Source organism: Podarcis raffonei, chromosome 16, assembly GCF_027172205.1.
Source record: "Podarcis raffonei isolate rPodRaf1 chromosome 16, rPodRaf1.pri, whole genome shotgun sequence".
In the NCBI taxonomy this organism is placed as follows: Eukaryota; Metazoa; Chordata; class Lepidosauria; order Squamata; family Lacertidae; genus Podarcis; species Podarcis raffonei.
The window spans coordinates 23,756,978-23,782,712 of record NC_070617.1 but is presented as its reverse complement, the minus strand read 5'-3'; the positions used below and the strand labels follow the sequence as shown (position 1 = coordinate 23,782,712).

Genomic DNA, 25,735 nt, shown 5'->3' with positions numbered 1-25,735 from the left:
AGCAGTTCGAAAGCACGTCAAAGTGCAAGTAGATAAATAGGTACTGCTCTGGCGGGAAGGTAAAGGGCGTTTCCGTGCGCTGCTCTGGTTCACCAGAATCGGCTTAGTCATGCTGGCCACATAACCCAGAAGCTGTACGCCGGGTCCCTCGGCCAATAAAGCGAGATGAGCGCCGCAACCCCAGAGACGGTCACGACTGGACCTAATGGTCAGGGCTACCTTTACCTTATCCCACCCAACGTATAGTTCCCCTCCTCTCAATGTTATCCTCACAACGTCCCTGAGAGGTAGGTTAGGCTGAGAGGCAGTGATTGCCAAGGTCAGCACCCAGTGAGCTTCATGGCGGACGGGAAATGGAGCCCTGGCCTCCCAGGGACTAGTTCACCTGGCATGTCAAACACGGTTGGTGGCTTGAGGGGTCAGAGACTGCCTCCTAGCCTAGCCTACCTCGCAGGGTTGTTGTGAGGATAAAGTAGGGAGTGGGGTGGGGAACCCATGTTGAGCAAAGAAGAGAAACGAAGGCATTTTCTCTACTTTCAAAGGGGCTTACTCCCCCCCCCCCCGTTAATCACCTTCTGGGCCAATCCTCCCAGAGAGCCCGCCCCCTTCCCTAATGTCACTCAAAGGCACACCCGCCCGACGTTTTTCAATCGCTCTGCCTCTTGGACGAAGATCCCTAAAGCCTCCCGGACGGAACCATCCGCTCAACAGGAGGGGGTTGCGAGCGTCCGACGCTATTCCATGCGCAAAAAGCCTCTACCGCTCCCCTCCTCCGCATCTTTCCCCTAGCTCTCTTTTTGACTTCTTTGACTCCAACCTGAATTTAGGATAAATACAAAGAGGAGAGGAAGAAAAGAAGTGGCGCCTTCCCGCTCCACCACCCCCCGCTTTAACATCGCACAGTGGTGCCGACCTGAGTGGAAAACCTCGCGCCTGCGCAGTACGCGGCGGCAGAAAGACCGGGAGGACGTTAGTGAGGGAGGAGGAGGCGGCGGCGGAGGAGGAGGAAGAAAGAGAGAGAAAGAAAATGGCGTCGACGGGTGAGGAGAGCCGGGCGAGGCCTAATCTTAACCAGGGGCGGCGGGAGAGACCTTGGGAGCGGGGAGGGAAGGATAAAGGGGATCCCTCCGTGAGGGGGGGAATTAGGCGGGGGCACGGGGCGGGAGGCCGGGAAGTCGCGGCCTTTTGTGGAAAGTTCTCATTCTCTGTGTGTGGGGGGGAGGGGAATGGTTGCCGGGCGGCCGTTAAGTGGGGGGAGGGGCGGCGGCGGCGGGAAGCGCGTGCGACTTTGTGATTGGCTGGGGGGGTCAGTAGGAAGAGGGAGGGGAGGGCCCCCCCGCGCGCCTTCTTCTTGGTAGCGCCAGGCCTCGTTTAACCTTATGGGAGGGAGGGAGAAAAAGGAGGTGTGGGGGTGGGAGGAAGTGGCTGCTGGTGTTGCCCCCGGTGCAAGCCTCAATGCACGCTTCCTCTCCTCTTTCCCCCCTCAATTAGAATTTTTTTTTTAAAAAAATTATTTTGTAAATCGACGGATTGCAAGAGAGCCCGCCCAGGGCGCCCGCCCTCCCCCGCTAAATAATTAACTTGATTCAATTTATAAATTAACGAGTGGAAAGAAGGGAGCCGCGTGAGGTAGGGAGGGCCTTGAGGGCAAACAGTTAATTTTATTTAGAAACCAATTACTCAGCCTCAAGACCCTTTCTTTCTGTCATCCCATTAAATTATAAATCGACAAATTCTCGTCTTTTATTTTACTCTGCTCTTCAGCCGAGGGGGAGAGAGAAGAGAGGTGCTCACGCACACCCCACACCCCCGAGTGACATGATTCTCCTGTCCTCTTTCACAAGAACAGTGATGACGTTGTTTACTGTAATAATTATAAATTAACAATGATGATAAAAATGTCTGGTGCACAGGGAGAATTGAAAAGAAAAGAATACAAGAGATGCGGTATTATCACTAAGCTGCTCTGATTATTATTAGGAATTCATTTTCACTGCTGCACCCTGCTTTTCAGATAATGGGGAAGGAGGGCAAAGTATTTATTGCAAACGTTTCTGCCCCTTGCCTTTTCACCACTCTTCGTTCTCAGTTTCTTTTTCCTTTGTATGCTTCTGATGAAGGTGGACTGTGTTCCACAAATAAAATAACTTCATTAGTCTTAAGGTATCACAAGATTTGCGATGGGTGTTACACAGCAGATCCAACACAGCTGCCCTGCTAGAAATTGCTGTGTGTGGACTGCATGTGTTTCGTTAATGCATAAGGATGCATGCATGCATATACCCACCCACATGTGCATGAATGGGGCTGGGGAAGCAGGCCTCTTTTCTCCAAAGATAGCATTTTGGGTTTATTACAGACAGAATTAAGCACATTAAAATGCTGCCGACAGTTTTTATGTTTGGGGAATAATTCCATTGGATTTCCTTCTGAGGGAAGATGCATAAGATTTAGCTACATGGCCTGTGGATTCCAGGGGGAAAGTTGAACACATGCTTTTCGCCTCCATCTCCCAAAATGAAATCAGTGGGATTCGTAAATCAAATCAGCTACCTATAAATAGTTTAAAGAATTGTATGTAGTCCTGGTCGAAATGTGTATTGTTATGCACACAAAACATAAATAATGCATTACAATGTATACATTTTTTGTCAGGGTGGTGTCCTTAAAAGTAGCTTACAGTAAAATCAACTGAGGATGCATCTTTCATTGCAGTCTGTACCGAAGTAGGCTTCCATTCTGTTAGAATAATTTTTTTGCAACAAAACTGATCCAGAGAAGCAATGAAATGCCTATACAGATCAGTCTCTGAAAACCACAGGGACAAAAAAATGTCATGAGAGATTACCAACTGATTCTGGTGCAAAGACTGATCCAGGGAAGAAGAATTCCTTTCTTTTGATAGAACATTCAGCAACAGCCTGCAACTTAAACAAATTTATCTTGTGTGCTTTCAGCTTTAAAGTAAGCTGGTGGGGTTCCAGGAAAAATGAGTTTAGCAATCCCACTTGCCATTGAATACAATGTGTTTTGACTATACATTATTTTGGCTGGATCCTAACCCAAAGTAAGTTGCAGGCTTACGGTATATGGAGAATTTGGCTTGGGGTAGTGAAATTTCTTTGGTGATGCTCATTTTTCTTTTTTTGGTCTGTGTTGAATATTAAAATAAGGTGCAAGTAACATTTTAACATTTAAGCTATGTTAAACCGCATAAAATACAAAAAAACCAACAGGAGAGATGGAAAAAGATATGTGTTTACTGTTTGTCTTACTATGATTTTGTTAGTCTCACATGTTTTGTCTATAAAGCAGATGGGGGATAAGTTATATCTGTGGGAGAGGTTGTGTACTCTGATGAAAGTACAGAAATACATTTTTTGCTGCTACAACAGTAGCAGCACCAGAACAAGAAGAAAAAAAGAAAAGCAATCACCAGTTTCTCATCTTAGTACAGTGGTACCTCGGTTTAAGAACAGCCCTGATTACAAACGATTCGGTTTACGAACTCTGCAAAACCGGAAGTAGTGTCCCAGTTTGGGAACTTTACCTCAGTCTAAGAACGGAATCTGAACGGTGGAAGGGCACCGGCGGCGGGAGGCCTCATTAGGGAAAGTGCACCTCGGTTTAAGAATGGATTCGGTTTAAGAATGGACTTCAGGAACGGATTAAGTTCGTAAACCAAGGTACCACTGTACTCATTCCCCCACTACATACAATCCAGAAAACCTCATTGCTGTTCCCTGCTCTAGTAGAATTTTGGGTTTTTTGTTTTAAAATAAACTTTAATGCCATTAATACTTTAAAACAAAACCTCACCTCCCATTGCTGCAGATGTAAAATATGCAAAATTTAAAAGGACTAGTTTAGACAAGGTGCTCTCTCTCTGGGTATGAGTGAGGAGAGCTAGAGGTCAAACAGGAGGATCCAAGGGGAGGGGAGAGTATTGGAAGGAGACTTTGCAATACTACTGGGCCTTCCAGTTCTGCTGCTGTTTACATTCTTTGTGTGGCATCATTTGTACCCAAAGTGTGTTGAACTGGAAATATGGCACCCTTGGCTATCCAAATATTGGCCTACCTTATTTAACAGATTTGATCAAGTCTGTTGCTATTTCATGGTCATCTAATATAATAATTATACGTTAACAAGTGCTGGTTACTTTAGGGATCCTTTGGGAGAAATGGTGGGATATAAATTTAAAAAATACGTAGAGTAGTGTAGTGAAAGAGTAGACTTTTTGCTTTTTAAGCCTTGAATAGTTTTGTGCATTTGTATGTGCATATTCCAGGTGGCTTAGTGTTGTCCCATTTAGGGTCTGGCCATTAAAGACAGTTATATGTAATTGTGAAATCAGCCACTCAGTGGCGGAGGTTCATGCTCTGGCACGGGGGGGGGGCAAGTGCAGGGGGGGGCAGCCTTGATGGCACCCTGCTGGGATCACGCAGCCGGGGGGGGGCACTACCCCTGCACTCCTCTTCCTCTGCCAGTGCAGCCACTTAATCTTAAAAGTGGAACAACCTGGCAAGAGCTAGGACAATTAGTGTCTCATCCTAAATATGTTTACTGCAAAGTCCTGCCCAATAATGATGCCCTATTACTCATACAACAGATCTATTGTTAGCACATTAGAAAATTACACACCATTCTTGACTAGGGTAGTTGGAAATTGTGCCTTCTGGCATGTGACTGCTGCATCAGTCATTTAAGTAGTAATTGTAAAATTTGTGCCATGATTGCAGCTGTGTAAATGCTTTTAGGAGATAGATCGCAGAATGGTAATTGTAATGGGTAAAGCACAATGCAGATTGTGTTTTAAACTTACAGGCGTGTTTGGTGGTATTGGTGGTGCTTGATTTGGGAGTATGTCCAAACAGAATCCCCAGTCTTCATTAGTTCAATAGTGCAATGATTTATTTAATAAAGATGACTTACTGTGAAAACAAGCTTTTTAAATAGTGCAGTTTGGTGGAATAGGTAGCTTACACATCCACGGTGCCACTGAAATTGGATGTGTATCAAAAGCTTTTTCAATTTTTCAATAAGAGTATCACATGAAAACCAGCTGTTTTAACACGTTGAAATGTTTTTTTCATTCCTACTGGAAGCCATATTCTCTTAATTTGTGGCACAAACCGTGTACTCTTCTTGGTTCCTGAGGATAAGTGCTATGGGTTTATGAATGCCCTACGTGGCATTCTTAAGTAATGTTTGCTGTTCTGTTCCCTTGTGTAATGATGAAGAGTAGGCTTCAGTTTTATCAGATTATGCTATTTTGCATAATTTTTACAAATCATAGTTGTGACCACTTTGAAATCTCAGTCTGCTGGGAGTATGATTGGAATAGTAAGCTCCTGCCTGAAGGTCAGTAACTGCCCACAGAGTTCCTCATTTTCATAAGTGACAGAGTTACATCGTGGCTTTTAAAGTAGAACTCATTGTGCATAGCTGAATTGATGAACTCTTAAGTCAGTTTTGGACAGGACAGAAGGTTGCAGCTTTTAGGTTTTCTTTATTTTGAATTTCATTCAAGTGTGATCATGCAATTCTCCCTCTTCCTAGTTCTGAGAGCTATTTTAAGAAAGTCTGTGGTCCCTGCCCCCATTGGATTGGGCCTTCTTGGTCCCATTTTAACTAAGTACAAAATAAATTTTATAACTTATGTCACTAAAGCTCTTCTGCAAATATTAGCTTTTAAAATGGTGTGTCACAATCTTTAATCGTAATATTTGTGCAGTTTGAATTACAAGACAGGGAATAAAGGCATGGATAGAGGAAAAAACAGTTATAGACTTGAATTGTGTTAATTGATATGCAGTTAAATTAAAAGGTACAAAATGGATCTTCTCATAGACCTTGGTTGTTGAGTGAAGAGTTTTGCAAATTCTCTTACTTTCCTATAGTAATACAACTTTAGACTTTGTGCACGTTAGAAAGGTCAGAAGTGTTCATTTACTATATCAGTAGGAATACATAGCAAGATATAGTATGCTTTGCCATGCTTCTGTTTTCAACACTGTATAGTAAAATTTGCTGCTTGTGTTGGAGAAAGATCTTAGGACAAATTTCAGGAAAAGCTTGGTCAATTTGAATAATCTCAATGTTGACAACCTGGCTTGGCAGCAAAATAAATACCGTATTTTTTGCTCTATAAGACTCACTTTTTCCCTCCTAAAAAGTAAGGGGAAATGTTTGTGCGTCTTATGGAGTGAATGCAGGCTGCGCAGCTATCCCAGAAGCCAAAACAGCAAGAGGGATTGCTGCTTTCACTGTGCAGCGATCCCTCTTGCTGTTCTGGCTTCTGAGATTCAGAATATTTTTTTTCTTGTTTTCCTCCTCCCAAAACTAGGTGCGTCTTGTGGTCTGGTGCGTCTTATAGAGCAAAAAATACGGTAAATGAAAGTAGACTCTTCGCCTATTGGAGTTGAGAATATTAAGTGACGTTTGGCTGTAAATAAGCAAAGACATTGTCTCTTCACATTGAGTAGGACTAAGAAATTGTAACTTCCAAAATGGAATTTGAGGTCATAGATGATTTTGAGGTGGGGAAGGGTTAGGTTGAAAAAGCTGTAGAAGTGGTGCCAATCTTGGATTTTAATACACAACAGATTTCAGACTTCCATTGGGAAACCACACGGTAACAACAGCTACAGTACTTGTGTTTGTGTCTGCAATAGTGTTGCTTTTAATTGGTCCAGCTTCTCTTGGTGAAAGGAAATCACAAGCTGATGCATCTCAGGGGAGTTTTTAATATGACAAACATAAGGGGGTGGGTGTATGCTTAGATTCTGAGCTTCTGTTTAGAGGTGTTGAGTGATTCCTCCCCCACCCATCTCCTCTTATGCTTGATTTTATGTCTCCTTACCACCTGCAGATTATAGTACCTACAGCCAAGCAGCAGCCCAGCAGGGGTAAGTTAAGTTTCTTTGAAGATAAATATAGTCTATTCTTGAAAGAAGACTTGGTTTAGAATTCCTATAATGTATTTTATGTTTTAAGGACATTGCAGAGTTTTAATAACAAACTGTTTTAGTACTGCTGTTCTGAAGGTTATACATGAAGGCATTGCCTTCATTAGTCATTGTATTCTCCAACTTAAGCTTTCTTTCTTTCTTTCCCTCCCTTCAGCTACACTGCATATGCTGCTCAGCCAGCTCAAGGATATGCGCAGACCACCCAGGTAATAAAGAACCAAGAAGCCACTTCCCCTCTAAATGCAAATGAAACCCCAACCTTTTTGCAAAAAAAAAAAAAAAAAGTTGCTAAATGGCATTGCATCTACTCCCATATTTTCTCTTGGGGCTTTTAAAACTAGCTGCTAGAAAGTATATTTCTATTACTGCAAGTATTCATTCAGGGTGTGCACTCATTCAGTGAGTAGCCATAGCCTTGGGCGCAAGCAGTGGAAAGCTGGCTGTTTGCTGCTCTTGCTCCCCTGTTAATGCATTTTGCTCCTGCCTGTCTGTATACACAGCCCTTGGAAGACAAATGCAGCAAAGCCCTGTGGGAGGTGACAGCCTATAAGGGCAGCCCCCATCGTGTTGAGCCATGGAAACAAAACACGGGGCTGCTGTGTGATGGCTGCCAGACCCGACTTAATTGCAACATGCTAGTTGCCATGCAAGATTAAAGTATTAAGGGACTTAGCACAGACATGAAATTTTAAAAGGGGCTGTGTCATATCCTGAAAACAAGAGAGAATAATATAACCTTATGTAAAGGAACTGAGAAGCAGCAGTTGATGGCTTCAAGGCCTTTAATTTTGTTAACTTCTAGCTAGGTGCTAGAGGTGTCTCAATGAACTTTTGTTGTCCTTCAGCTAGCTCTTCTTATGTCATGTTGCTTGGGTGCTGGTCAGTACACAGCATAGATGACAAAACAGGGTGAATTAGACCCATGGGATGGCCAATAATACTAGCTGTTAACTGACAATTCTACTATACACCTGTCTCCACTTTCCCTTGGCACCTTGTGGGTTTGTGAATCTGCTTTGCCTGAACAGGAAAACATTTGATATAGGACGTGGGGTTTCACCCGTCTCATTTCTGTTGCATGTGATTACAGACTTTTTCTGTCCAAATCAAATTGTTAAAATCTCTTGTGTAGAGCCCAAAAGTTAAAATAAACCATTTCCCTCTTTGTAGCAGGCCTATGGGCAACAAAGCTATGGAACCTATGGGCAACCCACAGATGCCAGCTATACCCAGCCTCAGACAACTGCTACTTATGGGCAAACCGCATATGCAAGTTCTTATGGGCAGCCTCCAACTGGTAAGTGCCTATGTCTATTCCCACCTAGTCTCTCCTTATTTTTTCATTGTGCTTTGGAGACTTTAAATTAATGTGAGGGTGGGAATTTTTTGTAAAGCAAATTGTACTTTGATATTACGGATCACTTTGGGTACTGGTTCACATGGAGATTGAGACATTGCTGAAGAATGCTGCTAGCAAGATGCTAACATACCTGGGGAATGAGGCACTCTACCTTTTGTGACAGTACTAAGACTCTCTTAAACCTTTCTATTGCTCAAGGATGAGTAGTTCACAAGACTGCTTGCCTGTTCTGATAGTCTGCCCTCTACTTCTTGTCTTGTGCTTTCCACAGTAGAAGGGACCAGTACAGGTTTGAATATCCTGCTCAATTTTGCATGGGAAATGCTGTTCATTTGGTCTAAATTTATGGTGTTAACCCTTTAGGTGGTTTTATTCTAGCAGCAAAACTTGCAATATGGTTGGCACAGGCCCATTCAGTGTTTGCTGCTCATTTTACTTTGCAGCAGCATATCTGCTGTAGAAAGGGTGCCATTCATAAGCTCTTTTTGACTACTGTGTTGTATGGATAAAGCTTATGTATTAAAATGACAGCTATGAACAAAGATGATTCAAGCTAACCAAACTCAGCTGTCTTCCCGGTGTCCTAAAGGGTGAACAGCATGATTAGACACATTCAGCTGTTGCAGCCACCATCTCTGCATGTTCCATGTTATTGGTTCCTCTTTCAGACATTTACCTCAGTGTTGTCATAAATGCTCTGTAAATTATTTTGCTTGTGCTAAACTGTGTTAAAACTGAAGTTCTGTTCATCCTGATGCTTTATTTTGATGTCTGAAAAATAGACCTACCTTTTGAAGGTTGTACAGCAACCACTTGATCTATGGCCTGAATTTAAAGTGCATGCAAAAACACCCCAAACAGCATCCTGGCTACAGTTTTAAGTAGCATGTTTTTTCCTTGTGCTTAAAACTAATAACTACTGCGTTGGCCGATAGAGGTTTTAAATAACAAAATGTTATTGGGTTGAAACTGTTTTGGGTTGTACATTTAGCCAGTAAAAATAACTGTGTAGTTAATGATGCACATGTTTTAGAATGTTTCCAATTTGGCATATATTTATGAGACCTATATGTTGCCCAAACAGTTCAGTACTTATTGCAGTAATACATTTGCCCAAGTAAGAGGTAGGGATGGAGGAAAGGTGTTGCCTGGAGGCACTGCATTTGAGCATGCAAAGTAGATACCTGATATATAAAGTAGGCTCTCTAAATTCTCTCAGGCATAGCAGGAAGAGGATCTAATTCTTCCTTGCATGCCAAGATGACTGAATGCTTATGCAGGTATATCAAATACACAGTTGGAAGATTTGCTTTACTTTTCTCAAATCAGCAATTTACTGGCCCAGCTCTGTTTTTAATGATGAAGTTGGTAGCGTAACAATGGAGGAGTCAGTTGTTTAATCTAGTTCTGAGTTTACAGATAGATTTGAAGACCCTGCAAGGAAATGGAAACATTTGAAAAAAGCTTTGTTCAGAAACACAAGCAGGGGGGGAAATTGGGGGTGGGTGGAACTATATTAATGCTGGGAATAGCTAGGTTTGTCTGTTAAATACACCACTGGTTACACAAAGATGAAGTGCATCAGTACTAGAACATACCACTCCTTTCCTCTGTGACTATTGTATAGGTCGTGAATATTCAGATGCACAAGGGGGATGGGATTCTAGCAGTCTTGGGGAAAACAAATATTGTAAGAAAGTAAACAAAGTTGAGAGGAGAGAACCCTAAACCATCAACATGAATAATGAGTATGTTCAGTGAGCATGGATCACAGTCTAACTGGGGATAAAGCAGAATAATGTAGTGACTAAAATTCTGAGTAGCAGCACATTGCTACACTGCAACATGTTGTGGTTGGTCCAACTTTTTTTACACCTTAATTGTCCCACAGGAATTTTAGTGTCATTAGCTTTTTCATTACAAATGTTGGGTCTGCATGATTATTTTTTAGGTTCATATATTGGACAGGGTCCAAGGAGCTCCCTTCAGGCATCCCCAAGGGTTTGAGCAGTGCCCAGTGGGATTTCTGATTGTTAAAAATTGTTATTGATTGCACAAAGCTTGCTACTCTGTTTACAATCCTTACCCATGTTTTGCCAGTTCGTTTTTTGGTTCTTTTGTGTTCCACTTCACCAGGAGCTTTTGAAGAATGCTTCATAAGAGTTTTGAGACAGTACCTTTCAGTACAGTTCGGTGCCAGTTGCTTGAAATATGCTTCTAAAGGCTGAATGTTAGAATCATTACAATAGTCACTGTGGAGGGAGTGTCACCATGATGGTTATCTAGTACTGCTGTCTTTTCAAAGCAGCAGAGAAGGAGAATAGAGCCTTGTAGCATTATATTATTTTGTCAGAGAACCTTGTGCATTATGACCACATATGGGCATGTGATTTGGCTGCTGTCAAACTCCTTCACTTTCAGGCCACAGTGATTGCAGCAGTGTGTGTAAAGTGGCTGTATTTTTTTAATCCCGCCCCAGCTCCCTGCATGTCTTAAGACAGCTTATCAGAAATGGGAGCTATTCTAAATCTTTCTCCTTGATTTGGTTGGTTTTGTTGTTTATCTGGAGGGTTCAAAAGAGTGGCCCAAATCGGAAGTGATTCGGAAGTGATAGTAGCACATCATATTAGATAATGTGCAATATGGTTCTGCTTCAAGTATCACAGTAACATTTGAGAATTAGTTCTCAAAACTATTATCCACCTGTACAAATGTGGAAATTTTCAAGAGCTCTAAGTATACTCTTTGATTTACATTTGAAATGAGGCTGAAAAATCCAGTCAGTCTGCCATTCCCCCACTTAGCTGATAGATTTAAATTTATAGTTATAATGGCTAACCAAGAGTAGCTGTCCAATCTGTAATTCTGGGAACCATCTTGTGTCATGGAATGGTTGAAAAATGTGAAAGCTTCAATCTTTGTACACTGACAGTGGCTTGTGATGGTTTCCTTTTGCGTTATTTCTCCCGTGAAGTGCAAGGGCTCTAGTTTTATCGGAATCATCCTAGTACTTTGACATTTCCTTTAGTCTTTTAACTATATTTTGGATTTAGAGATGGCTTCTGGATATTTGGTTTTTTCCTGAAAGTAGCTCTCTTTAAGCTGATAATAAAAAAATCATTACTTTACCCCCTTCTCTGTTGGTATTTTTAATGAGGATGAGGCACTACCCTCCCACAAAGCATTTTTGTTTACAGGTTTCCTTGACTTCATAGAGCATTTCACTAGGGTCCTTAGTATAAATGCTTAGACAGAGTAATCAAAAGTGATGAGAAGCACAAGTGTGTAAGCTTCTCAATAAGGTTTCTTTTTGTTGCAGGCTATACCGCCCCAACTGCTCCCCAGGCTTATAGCCAGCCTGTCCAAGGTTACGGCACTGCTGCTTATGATACAACCACCGCCACAGTTACCACCACCCAGGCTTCTTATGCTGCCCCATCTGCTTATGGCACCCAGCCTGCCTACCCCACCTATGGGCAGCAGCCAGCAACAACTGCACCTGCAAGGTAACATACAAATGAAATGTGATGCATCAACATATACATTCTTGTACTTTGGGGTCAGGGAAAGAACTCTATTTGAGAACACCATCCTCTTGTCTGGCTTCTGCCCTACAGCTTTGATAATTCTGTGGTTTGTAGGCACATTCCCCTCCTCTCCACCTAATGCTTGAATGAAACAGAACTCGCACGAAGTTCTTTCTGTGAAGCGCCATGTGGAATAATAGCCATGTATTCTTCTTTCACTCTGGATAAAAAGACAAAACTTACTCAGGCACTATCACCTTAAAACACATCTGGTGTACTTTGCTGTTGGTGCTTTGATTGGCAATACATTTAAATGGCACTCAGAGTAGGATTCTTTCCCCTCTGTTAATGAAGCACCGTTGTGGCTTCTGTGGCAGTCAATGGATGGATTGTACTAAATGTTTGAATCATACATCGATAATAATTTTAATAGGTTTAGTGCATTTAAAATGGTGACCTGCCCTGTGTGATGAAGGGGAGGGGATATAAATAAAATTAAAATGGTTTTTATATTTGTTATCAAAACTCAAATCTTAGCCTAGGGTTTAAGGCAAATCCTGAAGGCAAAATGCCTGAATAATCTTCTGAGATGTAATTTCCACCTGCAGTTAAGTGTTAACATGCAGAGGCAGTACATAAGGTTGCCAGTGCCTGACATGAAAGGCAGGCAGGGGCTTCTAAAAGATTTATCCTCATGGGTGGATTTAATTTTTAGAGCCCAGGATGGCACGAAGCCTGCAGAGACTACCCAGCCTCAGTCAAGTACATCAGGCTACAGCCAGCCCAGTCTAGGATATGGACAGAGTAACTACAGCTACCAGGTCCCTGGCAGTTATCCTATGCAGCCGGTTACTGCACCTCCATCCTATCCTCCCACCAGGTGAGTTTACTGGAATTCTCAGTATATATGTTATGTATATGCTATCTGACTGGATGATGTTTTGTGTGGTGATGGTGGGGGGACCTCAGGCTCAGGTGCTGATTGCAGCTCCTCAGACTGTGCCCCTCACCTGCCCTGCACCCTCCTTGAGTGCATTTTGCATCCTTGAGCCGTGTATGCCCTTAAACCACGATTAATGCTCTTGTTTGCATGGATGGAGGGAATGTATGCATGTGTGGAAGCTTCTGACTTTTGTGTGCCTATGGTGCAGAGTTGAGTCACATACGTTCTGCCCACCTTTGCCTCTGGCCCTGCCCACCACTGGTAGGCGGCCCCCACAAAAGGTTGTCTGTGAGGGAATGTGGTCCTCGGGCGGAAAATTCTCCTCCCCTACTTTAGAGGATGGTTAGAAACGTCAACTCCTTTTTGCGACTTACATCACCTTGGAATGCAGAGGAGCAACAGTTACAATTCTTAATATCTATTGGCATACCATAGTTAATGATTTACCTTGGTGACCTGCTCCTCAGAGTGACATTGAAAGCATTAGGCAGACCGTCCAGTCATAGCAGCACTACAGTGATCAGTGCCACCAACTTGGTCTGCTTCTCTTTGTTGCCTTTTTCCCGCCAGCCATCTGGTTAGTTGTACTGCCATTTACCATGGCAAAAGACTTAAGCAGTCTCCAGCAGATATGGGCATCAGAGAAAAACAATAGTGGGGCTGTATCCGTGGCCACAGCAAAAAAACAAAAGACTAATAGTGTTTTGATCAGGGGTAGGCAACCTAAGTCCTGGGGGCCGAATGCGGCCCAGTCGCCTTCTCAATCCCCCCCACGGACGGTCCGGGAATCAGCATGTTTTTACATGAGTAGAATGTGTGCTTTTATTTAAAATGAATCTCTGTGTTATTTGTGGGGCATAGGAATTCGTTCAGCCCTGCCCCCAAATATAGTCCGGCCCACCACATGGTCTGAGGGATGGTGGACTGGCCAACGGCTGAAAAAGGTTGCTGACCCCCGGTTGATTTCCCACATTGTTGCAACCTGGTGGCAAAGTACTAATAGTATGCATCATTCTAGTCTGCAAATGTGCAGGTATTAGGGTTTTGGGTGGGGGGTTGCTCACAGCTTTGTCAATTTTATTGCGGCCAGTGGTGTGTACTGGTCCGGTTTTCTGTAGTTATAGATCAGCCTGGGCAAGGGCAAATTATGCATGTTTGCTTAGGCTTTTGCACATGTATGAATGGAAATAGACTGTTTTACTAAGAGCCGTTTTCCTGTCCTTTGACATATCTTTTCAGCTATTCTTCTTCGCAGCCCAGTAGTTATGATCAGAGCACTTACTCTCAGCAGAGTAGCTATGGTCAGCAGGGCAGCTATGGACAACAGAGCACCTATGGGCAACAAAGTAGCTACGGGCAGCAGCCCCCCACCAGCTACCCACCTCCGACTGGATCCTATAGCCAGACTCCCAGCCAGTACAGTCAGCAGAGCAGCAGCTACGGGCAACCAAGTGAGTGTTAATAGGGGGCGGGGTGTGTGTGTTCAGATAAACCTTTTCAACCCCAAGGTGGCAATTGGGACTTTTGAATCAAGGTGTTCTGATCTTAAGGGTGGCGTTGGGAAGCTTTCAGATGTTAAAAAAATAATAATTCAACAGCCTCAAAACCTGTGCTGTGTTTCTGCTTTTCAGCTAGCCTGTCTTTCATATTTGTCCTTTAAAAAAAAAAAAATACACTGCTGAGGAGCCATTGGCCCTCCAGGTGTTGTTGTCCCATCACCCCCACTGATGGCCATCTTTGCTGGGGGTGATGAGAGTTGGCGACCCAAGAACATCTGCAGGGGCACAGTTCCCCCAGATTCCTTTTTCTTCTGTTTTAATATTTTTCAATGCTTTCATTTTATGTTATATTGAAACAATATAAAGCAACATATTACAGTACAGTGTTGGTCACACAGTTTTCTATCATATTTCTTTTCACTAGTTTGGTCAATGTTTTGTTGTCAATTTAGATTTATTCTTGCTAAAAACAGATCAAGCCCTTTTGGGGCACCTTACAAATAATATATAACACATGGTTGGATTTCTGCCAGAATATATGTGAAAAATCTGCCCCCATGAAGCAGGTAGAAAAGATGCCTCTGTGTGCTTTGCTGGTTGGACCTGTTGGGGTGGAAAGAGTAAAGTAAAGTGTAAAAGCCAGCTGGGGGGAAAAACAAGTATTTTCCAGCTGATATTTTGCACACCTGTGACTATCGTAATGAATGCTTCAGTACACCATTGAGGGTCACTGCATGTTAACTTTCTAGAGGAAGGAAATGAATGCTGTTTGCCACTTTGCTAAAATTGCCATGTTGACTATTCCTTAGGTTCATTCCGTCAAGACCACCCCAGCAGCATGGGGGTGTATGGCCAGGACTCGGGAGGCTTTTCGGGCCCAGGAGAAAGCCGAAGCTTGAGCGGCCCTGATAGCCGGGGCAGGGGAAGAGGGGGATTTGACCGTGCAGGCGTGAGCAGAGGTGGGCGGGGAGGAGGAGGCCGCGGTGGAATGGGGTAAGAGCAAACCTTTTCTTCCTCTCACCTAATTTGGTTTTACCCCATAGGGTGTGCAATGGAAAGAAGGGCTGAAAGATGTCGATGCAAACCACTTTTCCATGGAGATAATCTAATTAACAGCGAGTAATCTATACGACTAATTAATTCATGGAAACATTTTCTTAATGGGGACTAGGGGCAGGATACATTTTACCTGCAGTTAATTGAGGGTTGGAGGCAAGAGAGTGCTGGGTGTTCAAATTGTGAAACTTTCAGCTCCCTTCCACAATGAACAGAGATGAAACTCTCTGTGGGTTTAAGAACTGTTGGGTTGAACACACACACCCCTTCTGAGAGGTCCGCATGTCATTCATTCCTCCTTGCTGGTGTTTGATATCACAGGTATGTACCATGGTGTCTGCTGCTCTTGTAAAGCATTTTCTTGCCCTAGCTGTGTGTTCTCTTGGCAGTAGCTCTCTGAGCTCGTGTCAAAGCTGAATAGGCTGTGTCAAGATGCTCTTTGAAGCCCAGAGCTGTCTAGCGTAGCTGTCACGTGTGTTCAGGTTGGTTTGGAATTTGAGGAGAGACCCTACATGGTGCAATAATAATCATAATCATAATAATTAAAAATCGCTTACAATTCTGGACGCAGCTCCATGCTGGAGCTTTCAGGTGTCCCGAACCAGTTCAGCCATTTTAACTGATGGTGGAATTTGGTTTGGGAAGCCTGTTTAGTCAGTACTTGTTTTCCATTACTGGTTTATCTAAGGTGGAAGAGATGGTGGTCAACTGAGAGGCTCAATAATGAAGGGTGTCCTTGTGTGTGTTCTACCCATGTGTATATAGAGCTATGCAGAGTGCTACCCACAAAACCAAAATGGTCACAAATTTGGACTAGGAGGATGGGAGGGCAGAAAAAGATGTCATGGGGTCCAGTTGACGGATCAGTTGCCTTCCAGTCCCACTGCACGTAAACAGTCTTGACTGGCAAAAGAGACACTCTGCATAGCTTTACTAAAATGAATCCAGATGGTTTGAAATCTTTATTGAAGTCCAACTGCTTTTATTGCTTCAAAAGCTGTTCAGTTAATGACCAAGCCATTTTAACATTGAAGAGTAACCCTTTCAAATTGGCTTGAATGGAAAAGGGCTCCTTAGTTCTATTATAAAGATTTCATCTGTTAGGTGTTCCTAGATGTGTTTTAAAGTAGACGCAGACACTTGAAATTGCTATCACCACATCTTTTTTCTTTTCTAAAGACCTCCCTAAAAAGTAGGGCAATTTCACACCCATAATCAAAAGTTCGTGTGTAGTGGTCTTGGCCTTGGGGGAGTGGGAGGGAATGTAACTGCTATAGGCCTTAGGCAGACCCCATTCCCAGGGTGGCCCTATGAAACACTTACTTGGCCACCAAGGGCCAGGGTAGGGGAACTATGTCCCCTTCCATGGTGTGGTGATGCATTTCAGTGTCTGTCCTGCAGGTAAGGAGCCCAATGTTCTTAACGTGCCCTCTTTCATTGCCTCAATATTTTTTTATATTTTCACTGGCTGTTAAACATGGAAACTTTTTAACATGCTTTGTCGCATTTATATGCTACAGGTTACAAAGTGAGAGCCTTGTATACACTTCAATACTTAAAAAGTACCCGTACTCAGTACTCAGCCGGCAGCATAATGAAAAGTGGGACTAGACACGGTGTCCATATGGAGAGGAAAAAATATACATAGAATATTTTTAACCAAATGTGTTCATTGTATAAATGGAAACCTTCTGTAACTTTGGTAACTGCATATAGTACTTCATGTTTGGTATTGAAACGAGAGGGGAGGTGTAATAACTTTAGAATTGTGTAAAATTAAAGTGTAAAAACATGTGTTAAAAAGGGAAACATTACATATATGGTATATATACTTTGGGAAAAGAGACAAAGCTGCATGCAACAGCTTGGAATTGTGTATATTAAATCTTTTATGGGTTAAAGGTGCAATACTTGCTAACAGTTAGTGGTCCTTCTCCCTCCTTTCTTACTTCCATCCAAACGATTCTTCCACATGCACCCAAAAAGCCATTTTTAGTGGCACTTTATTAATTGGGCACATTTTTGCCCATAAATTATGTTTTGTGGCTTCTCTCCATCCGGCTCCCCCCCCCCCCATGTTAAAAGCTAAAGCACTGGTTTGTTGTGTTGTGTTGCATTGTATCCACAAAGCTGCACCCTTAGGCCTTTGTACCCTGGTATATTCTGTAAGTTCTCCTTCCACAGAGACTGTTAAATCCAGTAGTGACCTGAATGTATGGCTTTAGTGACTTGTCATCTGAACTGTGTTCTAGGGATTGCTGTATCTTCTTTTTCTCCTTTTCCCCCTCAACTGTTAATGTTAAAGGTCCTCCGCCCAGGAGCTTGGCTTGCTGGCCTCACTCGCAGGAGGCTGAGGGTGCAGTTTTATGTATGCAAAATTAGGAGGGAGTTGGCCAGTGAACATAAAAACTTTGTGTGTTTTGATAAGCGAATAGATAAATGGAAAAGTTCCATTTTTCCTTCTCGGGGGCCAAGTATTGCATTGTTAATACCATTAGCCGTGAAAAAGGGTCCAACTGCCACCGTGGGGCATCCAAACTCAGGCAAGCAAAGGTTGCGTGTGTGTAAAGGAGATTTGAACAAGCTGCCCTGAAGAAAGGCCTAGTGACGAGATGAGAGAGAGAGAAAGAAAGAAAGACAGACAGACAGATGCATTGTTTGGATATGTTTAGCCAGTGCCCTTCTTCCCAGTGAGCCCCAGAGGCTCCGAGCGGTACTGGCTTTTTAAAGGGAAAGGCCTTCATTTCTTCGTTTATCCCCCCAGCAGCGCTGGAGAGCGAGGTGGCTTCAATAAGCCTGGTGGTAAGTTTTTGAGCATTACAATGGGATAGTGTTTTAAAAAAAATGCAACCAGAAAATAAAAAGCCCATAATATTTGTTAGTTTCATAAGTCGTTAAAATTCCATATGCAACAAGACTTTTAATGGGTACTGCCGGCAATGCCTAGGGGTCTATAAGGTTTTAACCTACGGTTACAGAACGAAGGGTAAACAAAGGGTGATGATGAGAGGAACTACTCCTTTAATTTGGGGAAGGAAATCATTTTAAGCGGCTTTGGTTTTTTAAAAAATAAAGTAACTGGTGGTAAACAAGCACTGATTGGCCCAAGAAAGCCCCCTTTAACCAAGTGTAATACCAGGTGATGGTTTAGAAAGCTGCTAAAATAGCAAGCTGATCTCGGCAGCAAATGCATAAAGGGTGTGCATTGCAAGTTTTTTTGCAGTGCGGTCAATTTGAGTTTTAACACATGCCATCAAATGGCGGTTGTAAATAGGTAGTTGTGTGTGTGTCAGTAGCGTAGCTTGCAAGGCGTGCACTAACAATCTCTTCTATGATTTCTCTTTCCTGGACGGCAGGACACATGGATGAAGGGCCAGATCTCGATTTAGGTAATTTCAGATAATTCTTTAAATCTGTGGAATGGGTCCCATGTCATTAGTCACCCTCAGCAGAATGCAGTCTTCTCTCGCTTAAAGTAAAATGTTGCTTGTTCATCTTAATGTTGGAGATTGACAGAGTCAGACACTTCTCAGGGCTTCTGGAAAACTGATCAGCCCCTTGCTAGTTTTGCCTTCATTGTGGACAGTAGTTATTAAGGGTGCGTCCTTTTGCTGAGGGCCACCCTACACAGTCCTGGAGCTGGTCATGCCTTTTCTGTGTTTTATTGAGCCTGCATTTTTAAACCGGCTGAAGCTCAATTAAATGGCATTCTTTGAGACTGGAAGTCCAGAAGTATTGGCCAGTCTTGGTAGCCAGCTGTTATTTGTGGTTGCCTCTGATGCCTCTCCTCACTTGGATCCTCTGACCTCCTGCCCTTGGGGAAGATGGGTAGTAACCCTGTTGGAGGGAGGAATTAGGCCATGTTTGCTTCCAGTAGCTGTTGGGGTGGCCTGTACTTGGTGACACATTTTTCTCTCTCTCCCCAGGCCCACCCATAGACCTAGATGATGATGCTGACAACAGTTCAGTGTATGTCCAGGGGTTGACTGACAATGTGACCCTAGAGGATCTGACAGACTTCTTCAAACAGTGTGGCGTTGTCAAGGTAAGTAGCACGATTTGTAAGGTGCAGCCTGTCCTGCTACTTGATGGAGTTGTGGGGGAGGTGATACAAATCCCCCTTGCGATTTGGCTTTTAAGTTTTCCCATGTGTCTTTCATTGTCCCAAGAATACCTTCTATTCTCCTCCCCCTGAAAGGAGAGGAGAGATTCCAGACCATCCCTGGAAGACACTGGACACACTAACCACTGATATTAACCACTGGCCTTGACACCAGAGTTCTGGGTGGGGAAGTTAAAGGGGGGAAATTGTTGGTTTGATCTGAATGATTTTTGGACTAGGGAGGCGTGGTTTGAGGTTTTGCTTAATTGCTAATTAGTGGGTCAAAGTATTGCCTTGTTTATCATTTCAGTATTGTTAATATTGTTCACTATTATTTATATGGGTGGTGTGTTCTTTTTTGGGGGGGTTTTCATAAATGTTAGGTTATATGAAATATTAATGTATTATTTCCCCTTATGGTATTTTTTATTGCATATTTTTCTTTGCTGTAAGTTACTTGAATACCTGTAGGTGACAAGTGACTAATAAGATTAATTAATTAATTAATTAATATAAATAAATGTGTGGCATGACCACCTAAGCCTTAGTAAAGCACAGTGTGAGATTTTTTTTTTAGTGAAATTCGATGTTGATTAGTCACATAACGTTTTCCTTTCTAGCATATTCTTTGAAGCATCTTACTGAATAGTACTTTGGGGTGGGGTGGAATTTACTCCTGTCCAGAGCATGATTGTCTTCTCTCATCGCCCCTTAGATGAACAAAAGAACTGGACAACCCATGATAACAATCTACCTTGACAAGGACACAGGGAAGCCAAAAGGAGATGCTACTGTGTGCTATGATGACCCACCGACTGCCAAAGCAGCTGTAGAATGGCTTGATGGTGAGTGAATTAGAATATTACCGTTACTGCTGCAGCTGCTGCAATTTATTACCCGTCCTTCATCTTAAGGTCCCAGGGTGGGTTACAACTATTAAAGCACAATATTAATATTAAAACACAATATTGATCAATATTAAAAGCTTAAAATTACAGAAAGGTGGGTCCTAAAAATACACATCTCAAGTGTCAAAAGCCAGGGTAAAGAGTTGCATCTTGAGCATTCGCCATATAATGAAGGTACCAGAGGCACCTCTGTGGGAAAGGAGTTACACAACTTAGGGGCTACCACTGAGTAGGGAAGAAGGTGGTCTTTCAGTTATTTGGGGCCTTGGTTCTTTGGGTCTTTAAACACTAACACAGAGCTTTCCAAACTTTTCATGTTGGTGACACACTTTTTAGGCATGCATCATTTCGTGATACAATAATTCAGTTTTACTTGCAAACCAGAGGTTAAACTAACCCCTTTCCAGCCCCGAGAGAAGTGTGGGGAGCATTTGCGCAACACACCTACACTTCAGCCAACACAAATGTGTCTCGACACACAGTTTGGAAAGCTCTGCACTGATATATTAGATGCTCAGTAGCTCAAAAGGTTAGAAAATGTCAACCTAATGTATATGTAGTTAAAACAAATGCAGTGCGCCTTATTACATCAAGTTTGATTGCAAGTAGGGTATACTGGGGTGTGTGCCATGATTTCCACAGGAGTGCAGCATGGCTGGGCCAGTGGGGGACACACAAGTGTGTGAACAATGCCTACTGAAATTTCAGAAGCTGGAGGAGCGGTTGAGTGTTGCATACTCCTCTCTTTACGTTAGCCTCAGTTATGGAAGCGGCAAAGTTTGTAACTTCCTTCCAGGGGCCTTGGCAGTGTGACTTAGATCTACTTGCCCAGTTGTAGGTGGCTCATTCTCTGCAGCAGTGAAGCTCTTGTTCACAGAGAGACTTCTGCTTTGTGTGTTTCAGGCAAAGACTTCCAGGGCAGCAAGCTCAAAGTCTCTCTCACCCGGAAGAAGCTGCCACTGAACAGCATGCGTGGAGGGATGCCCCCGCGTGAGCCACGTGGCATGCCTCCCCCACTCCGTGGAGGTAATCTTTGGCTAATGCTGGCCAGCATTGTTAAGCCCCCAAGGGCTCTGTGGTGTGCTCATGAACTCACCAAGTGTATTCTTTCAGGCCCAGGTCCTGGGGGCCCAGGCGGTCCTGGTGGTCCCATGGGCCGCATGGGAGGCCGAGGTGGCGACAGGGGTGGCGGTTTTGCTCCAAGAGGACCACGAGGATCGAGAGGAAACCCTTCTGGTGGAGGAAATGTCCAGCACAGAGCAGGAGACTGGCAGTGCCCCAACCCGTAAGTCGCTGTGTTTCATTCTCTGCTCTCACCAAGTTTCTGTGCATATGAGAGTCAACATAGATCTTGGCTGTTCTGTGCATATGAGAGTCAACATAGATCTTGGCTGGGCTGCCCTGGTGGACTCCTGCATGGTAGTTACCCCAGGATGCAGTTATGCAATTCATTTAGGGTAATATCTTGGGTGTGGACATAGTTCCAAGGCCCTTTTGTTGGGTACAAGCCACCACCTCAGTAATTCACTTACCAGCTCACCTAGAATATTGCTAGGTTCCTTGTAAGCATGTGCTCCTGCTCGGCCCGATCAGTTGTGTGGCCCAAAAGGCTAGGCAGCCTGTTTCCACTGACTTGCCTTTCCTTAGTTATTCATGGGAAAGCATCCTCAAAAGATGGTCCAAATGAATTTGCCTCTGGGTAGAGGCTTTCCTTGTGCTCCCCACCCAGCTGTGAATGAAATTGTGATCAGCTGGCTCTCCCCCGCCCCAGTTCCCCAGCCTTGGTTGTTTTTTCATGTTCAGCCAAGAAATGCACTTGGCATCTCTCACTAAACACTGGTCCTTTTCCAGGGGGTGTGGAAACCAGAATTTTGCCTGGCGAACAGAATGCAACCAGTGCAAGGCTCCTAAACCGGAAGGCTTCCTCCCTCCACCTTTCCCACCTCCAGGTATGTTCCTCTTGTCCGCGAGCTGGGGTGGGAGTCGGAATATGTGACACTGACCTCTGCTTATGTGATGTTCACAAGGTCCTGGATTCTTGCTTGGAAAACCGCTGCCACTTAGAGGGCTCATATACGGGACAAATAGTGGTAAGGGAACTGTACAGGTGGTATATTTTTCCTTCGTTTGTGTATACACTTCCAGCAGAGTGAAATGGGGAGGTGACGCTGCGCCATTCACAGTCGCCATAAAATGGCCACTGTTGGTTCTTGGAAGCACTGACTGTGGACGCATTGACCTGGCCAAGGTTTACGCTGGAGGTGGGGTGGCGCCACATTTGGTGGAGGAGCTGCTCTGATCAGACCCGGCTCCAGCTTTTCATGGGACCTTGGGCAGGGATCACTCGGCACGATCTCTGGGAGCGGGGTGGCTGATGGGGAGTGGTGTGCCCAAAATGGGGGGGGGGAGCCCAAGAGTCTCCAGGGGGTGCGCCTATGGCTCATGGGGGGCTGGCCAGACCAAAAGCCAGGCACATGGTTTCTGGCTTGGCCATGCAAAGGGGAGTGTGGTGCAATGTTGGTAGCCCATTGCAACCAAGTTCTTGAGCTACTTGCTGGTGGGGACAAGTTAATTTTTTATACTGGTAATATTCCTCCCATATCCTGCAGCAGTCGTAGTCTGCCCAGGAGAGCACATGGTGTTGAATGCTCAGAGCCATGTATGTGCAAGCTGCATGTGGAGATCGGGGGGAGGGAATGTTAAGGGTTGTTTAAATCAGGCACACTCTCCCCTTCCCCTGACTCCCATCACCAATCTCTTTTGCATGGCTTCAGTTTCACTCACCTTCCCAAGCTGGACAAAATGGGTAATGAGGCTGGCAGGTTGCTGGACGTGGGGGCATACAATGGCTTGTCTGTTGAAATCACTTGTATGCGTCTCTTTTTGCCCCTGCTCAGAGTGGTCCATATATATATGAGAGAGAACATTTTGAAACACTACACTGAAACAACAAGCAGGAAAGCATCACTTTCTGTTAAATTTAATCACAAAATTATGGAGGGCCTCTCGGCTATGAGGAGCCATCCATCACAATTTGAACCCCTAGCACTTTACGGAGTAGCCATGAAGAGAAGCTATTGATTTGATTCATCAGTTGGCTTAATGGGGACGAGTTTCAAGCTTGCAGGATGAGGAAGTTGGGGAGGGGACTTTGCCCAATGCCATGCAACTCCAAATGGCGGGCCCTGGGCAGTTTCAGGAAAGGTATGGTGCCATGTTGCATTGAGTCAGTAATTGAGCAGGGGCAAATGGTGTCGTCTTGATTGGTGCTCCTCTACGGATGTGTTTGAGTTGCAACTTTAATTCCCCTGTAGGCACTGTTGTCCTTATGCGCTGATCTTGAAAACAAACTGCACCTGCCTGCCCTTAGAAGTGGCTGTTTGAAAAATCATTTATAGCCAGGGTTGTAGCCCTCCAAACTGCAATTACCATCAATTCTGACTAGGTCCCACTGGCTGAGACTGATGAGAATTGGAGTCCTGCAACATCCACACCATACCCACCCCTGATCTATAGAATCTGGTGCGAAGTGGCCTAGCTGCTCTCTGCTCTGTTTACTCTGTCTCAATGGAGGTGCTTATGGATGTTTTCCTACACTCTCGTGCTGAGTTGCGCAAACTGATTCTCCTTTTCTTGTCATCACAGCCTACCTTCTCACATGCTTCCACCAGGCTTCAAGCCTGACTTGGAAGCTGATTACAGGTGGAAGGAGGGTTGCATGTGTTGGAACCTTAAAGTGTTTTGACCCCAAAGCTGTTTTTTCTCTGCTAACTTGTACACAGCCCATGAGCAGTAACTTCAGTTTAAGAATCGCCAGCCTGTTTTAAAGCCCAACGTTAAGTTGCATTAGGAGAAGCAGCTCAGTCTTCCTCTATGGTTGGTGTGTGAATCTAGGTCAGTGTTTCCCAAACTTGGGTCTTCAGCTGTTTTTTTCAGACTACAGCTCCCATCAGCTGTGACCACTGGTCTTGCTAGCTAGGGATGATGGTAGTTGTAGTCCAAAGACAGCTGGAGACCCAGTTTTGGGAAACACCGATCTGGGTCTTTTCTTGTATTGACCCTCTTCCTGCAGTTGCTTCCAGTAGGAATTATCAGCTGTTAGGGCAGGTTATGAGGAACCACATTAAAATGAGGATATCCTTCCTTACGGTGACTTGCAGAAAGGGTGAGAAGGATACGGGAAGTGGGCATTTGTGGTACGGTATTTTGCTTGCAGCTTTTCTTGTGGCTGCTGCTGCTGCTGTCACATGTTATAAGAACAGGTGCCATATTTTAAAGCAGTAGGGACTCCCTAAGGTGGTAGCACACACATTCACACCTATGCAACACAGACATGTGCCATCATTTGGTCACTTTTGTGGGCCTCGGCATGTCTGGGTCCTGCTGCCTGCGCTTCCGAGGCAAGCCTTCAGCTGCCTGTCTGGTGTTGCCACCTTCCCAGCAACCCTTTGCTCGATTGAGTGGTGCTGTCTTTCTGCACTAGGTGGTGATCGTGGCAGGGGCGGCCCCGGTGGCATGAGAGGAGGTCGAGGGGGCCTGATGGATCGTGGCGGCCCTGGAGGGATGTTCCGAGGGGGCCGAGGTGGAGACAGAGGCGGATTCCGAGGAGGCCGGGGCATGGATCGAGGGGGCTTCGGAGGAGGTCGGCGAGGAGGACCTGGGGGCCCACCTGGACCTCTTATGGAGCAAATGGGAGGCAGAGGCGGCAGGCGTGGAGGACCAGGAAAGATGGACAAGTAAGGCCTGGGGAGGGGGAAGTGAGTGGTGTTGACAAAGGGGAGGGAAGAGGTCTGGGCTGCAAAAACTGGAGGAGGGGGCTGTTAGTTGCAGCCACAGGCTCTTATTTGAAACCTTCTCTCCCTGTGATGCAATAGCCTTTGGGTATGTGATTGTGAGTCTGACCCCCACCCCCTTTTCCTCTCTTTCCTTTGCCAGGGGAGAACATCGTCAAGACCGCAGAGACCGGCCTTACTAGTGGCGAGCCACCCCCTCTCCCTTGCAGGACTGCATTTACTACCAGATTTATTTTTTAAACCAGAAAATGTTTTAAATTTATAATTCCATATTTATAATGTTGACCACAACATTATGATGATTCCTCGTCTGTACTTAGTATTTTTCACCATTTGTGGAGAAACATTAAAACAAAGTTAAATGGTAGTGTGCTGAGTTATTCTTTTTCTCTCTCTCTTACTTTTTCCTTTTAAAAAATGGTTGTTTAAACTAAAACCCATAAGAAAACCATTGTTGTGAGCATGCTCAGTAAATCTGTGTGGAAGACCCAGGAGGAAGGAAACTTAAAATCTGTAACAATGTTAATGGTTGTGATGTTTTTTAAATAAACTTCCAAATGTTTATAAATGCAA

The 25,735-nt window shown here is 44.2% G+C and overlaps 1 protein-coding gene across 5 annotated transcripts; it reads left to right on the top strand.

The window, feature by feature from the left end:
• The first annotated feature begins 917 nt into the window (after positions 1 to 917).
• On the top strand, positions 918 to 25,735 carry EWSR1 (EWS RNA binding protein 1). Of its 5 annotated transcripts, none has more exons than XM_053368390.1 (18): positions 919 to 1,040; positions 6,875 to 6,911; positions 7,129 to 7,180; positions 8,145 to 8,271; positions 11,654 to 11,840; positions 12,577 to 12,741; positions 14,044 to 14,255; positions 15,113 to 15,296; positions 18,127 to 18,161; positions 18,716 to 18,748; positions 19,286 to 19,404; positions 20,177 to 20,306; positions 21,273 to 21,395; positions 21,483 to 21,654; positions 22,221 to 22,318; positions 22,397 to 22,459; positions 24,853 to 25,105; positions 25,305 to 25,735. In XM_053368390.1, the coding sequence occupies exons 1-18, from the start codon at positions 1,028 to 1,030 to the stop codon at positions 25,342 to 25,344; spliced, it is 2,043 nt and encodes a 680-aa protein (XP_053224365.1). In that variant the 5' UTR covers positions 919 to 1,027; the 3' UTR covers positions 25,345 to 25,735. The 5 variants fall into 5 exon arrangements, with proteins under 5 accessions (XP_053224368.1, XP_053224365.1, XP_053224364.1 ...); XM_053368389.1 differs by having other exon boundaries at positions 18,124 to 18,161; XM_053368392.1 differs by lacking the exon at positions 22,397 to 22,459 and having other exon boundaries at positions 920 to 1,040.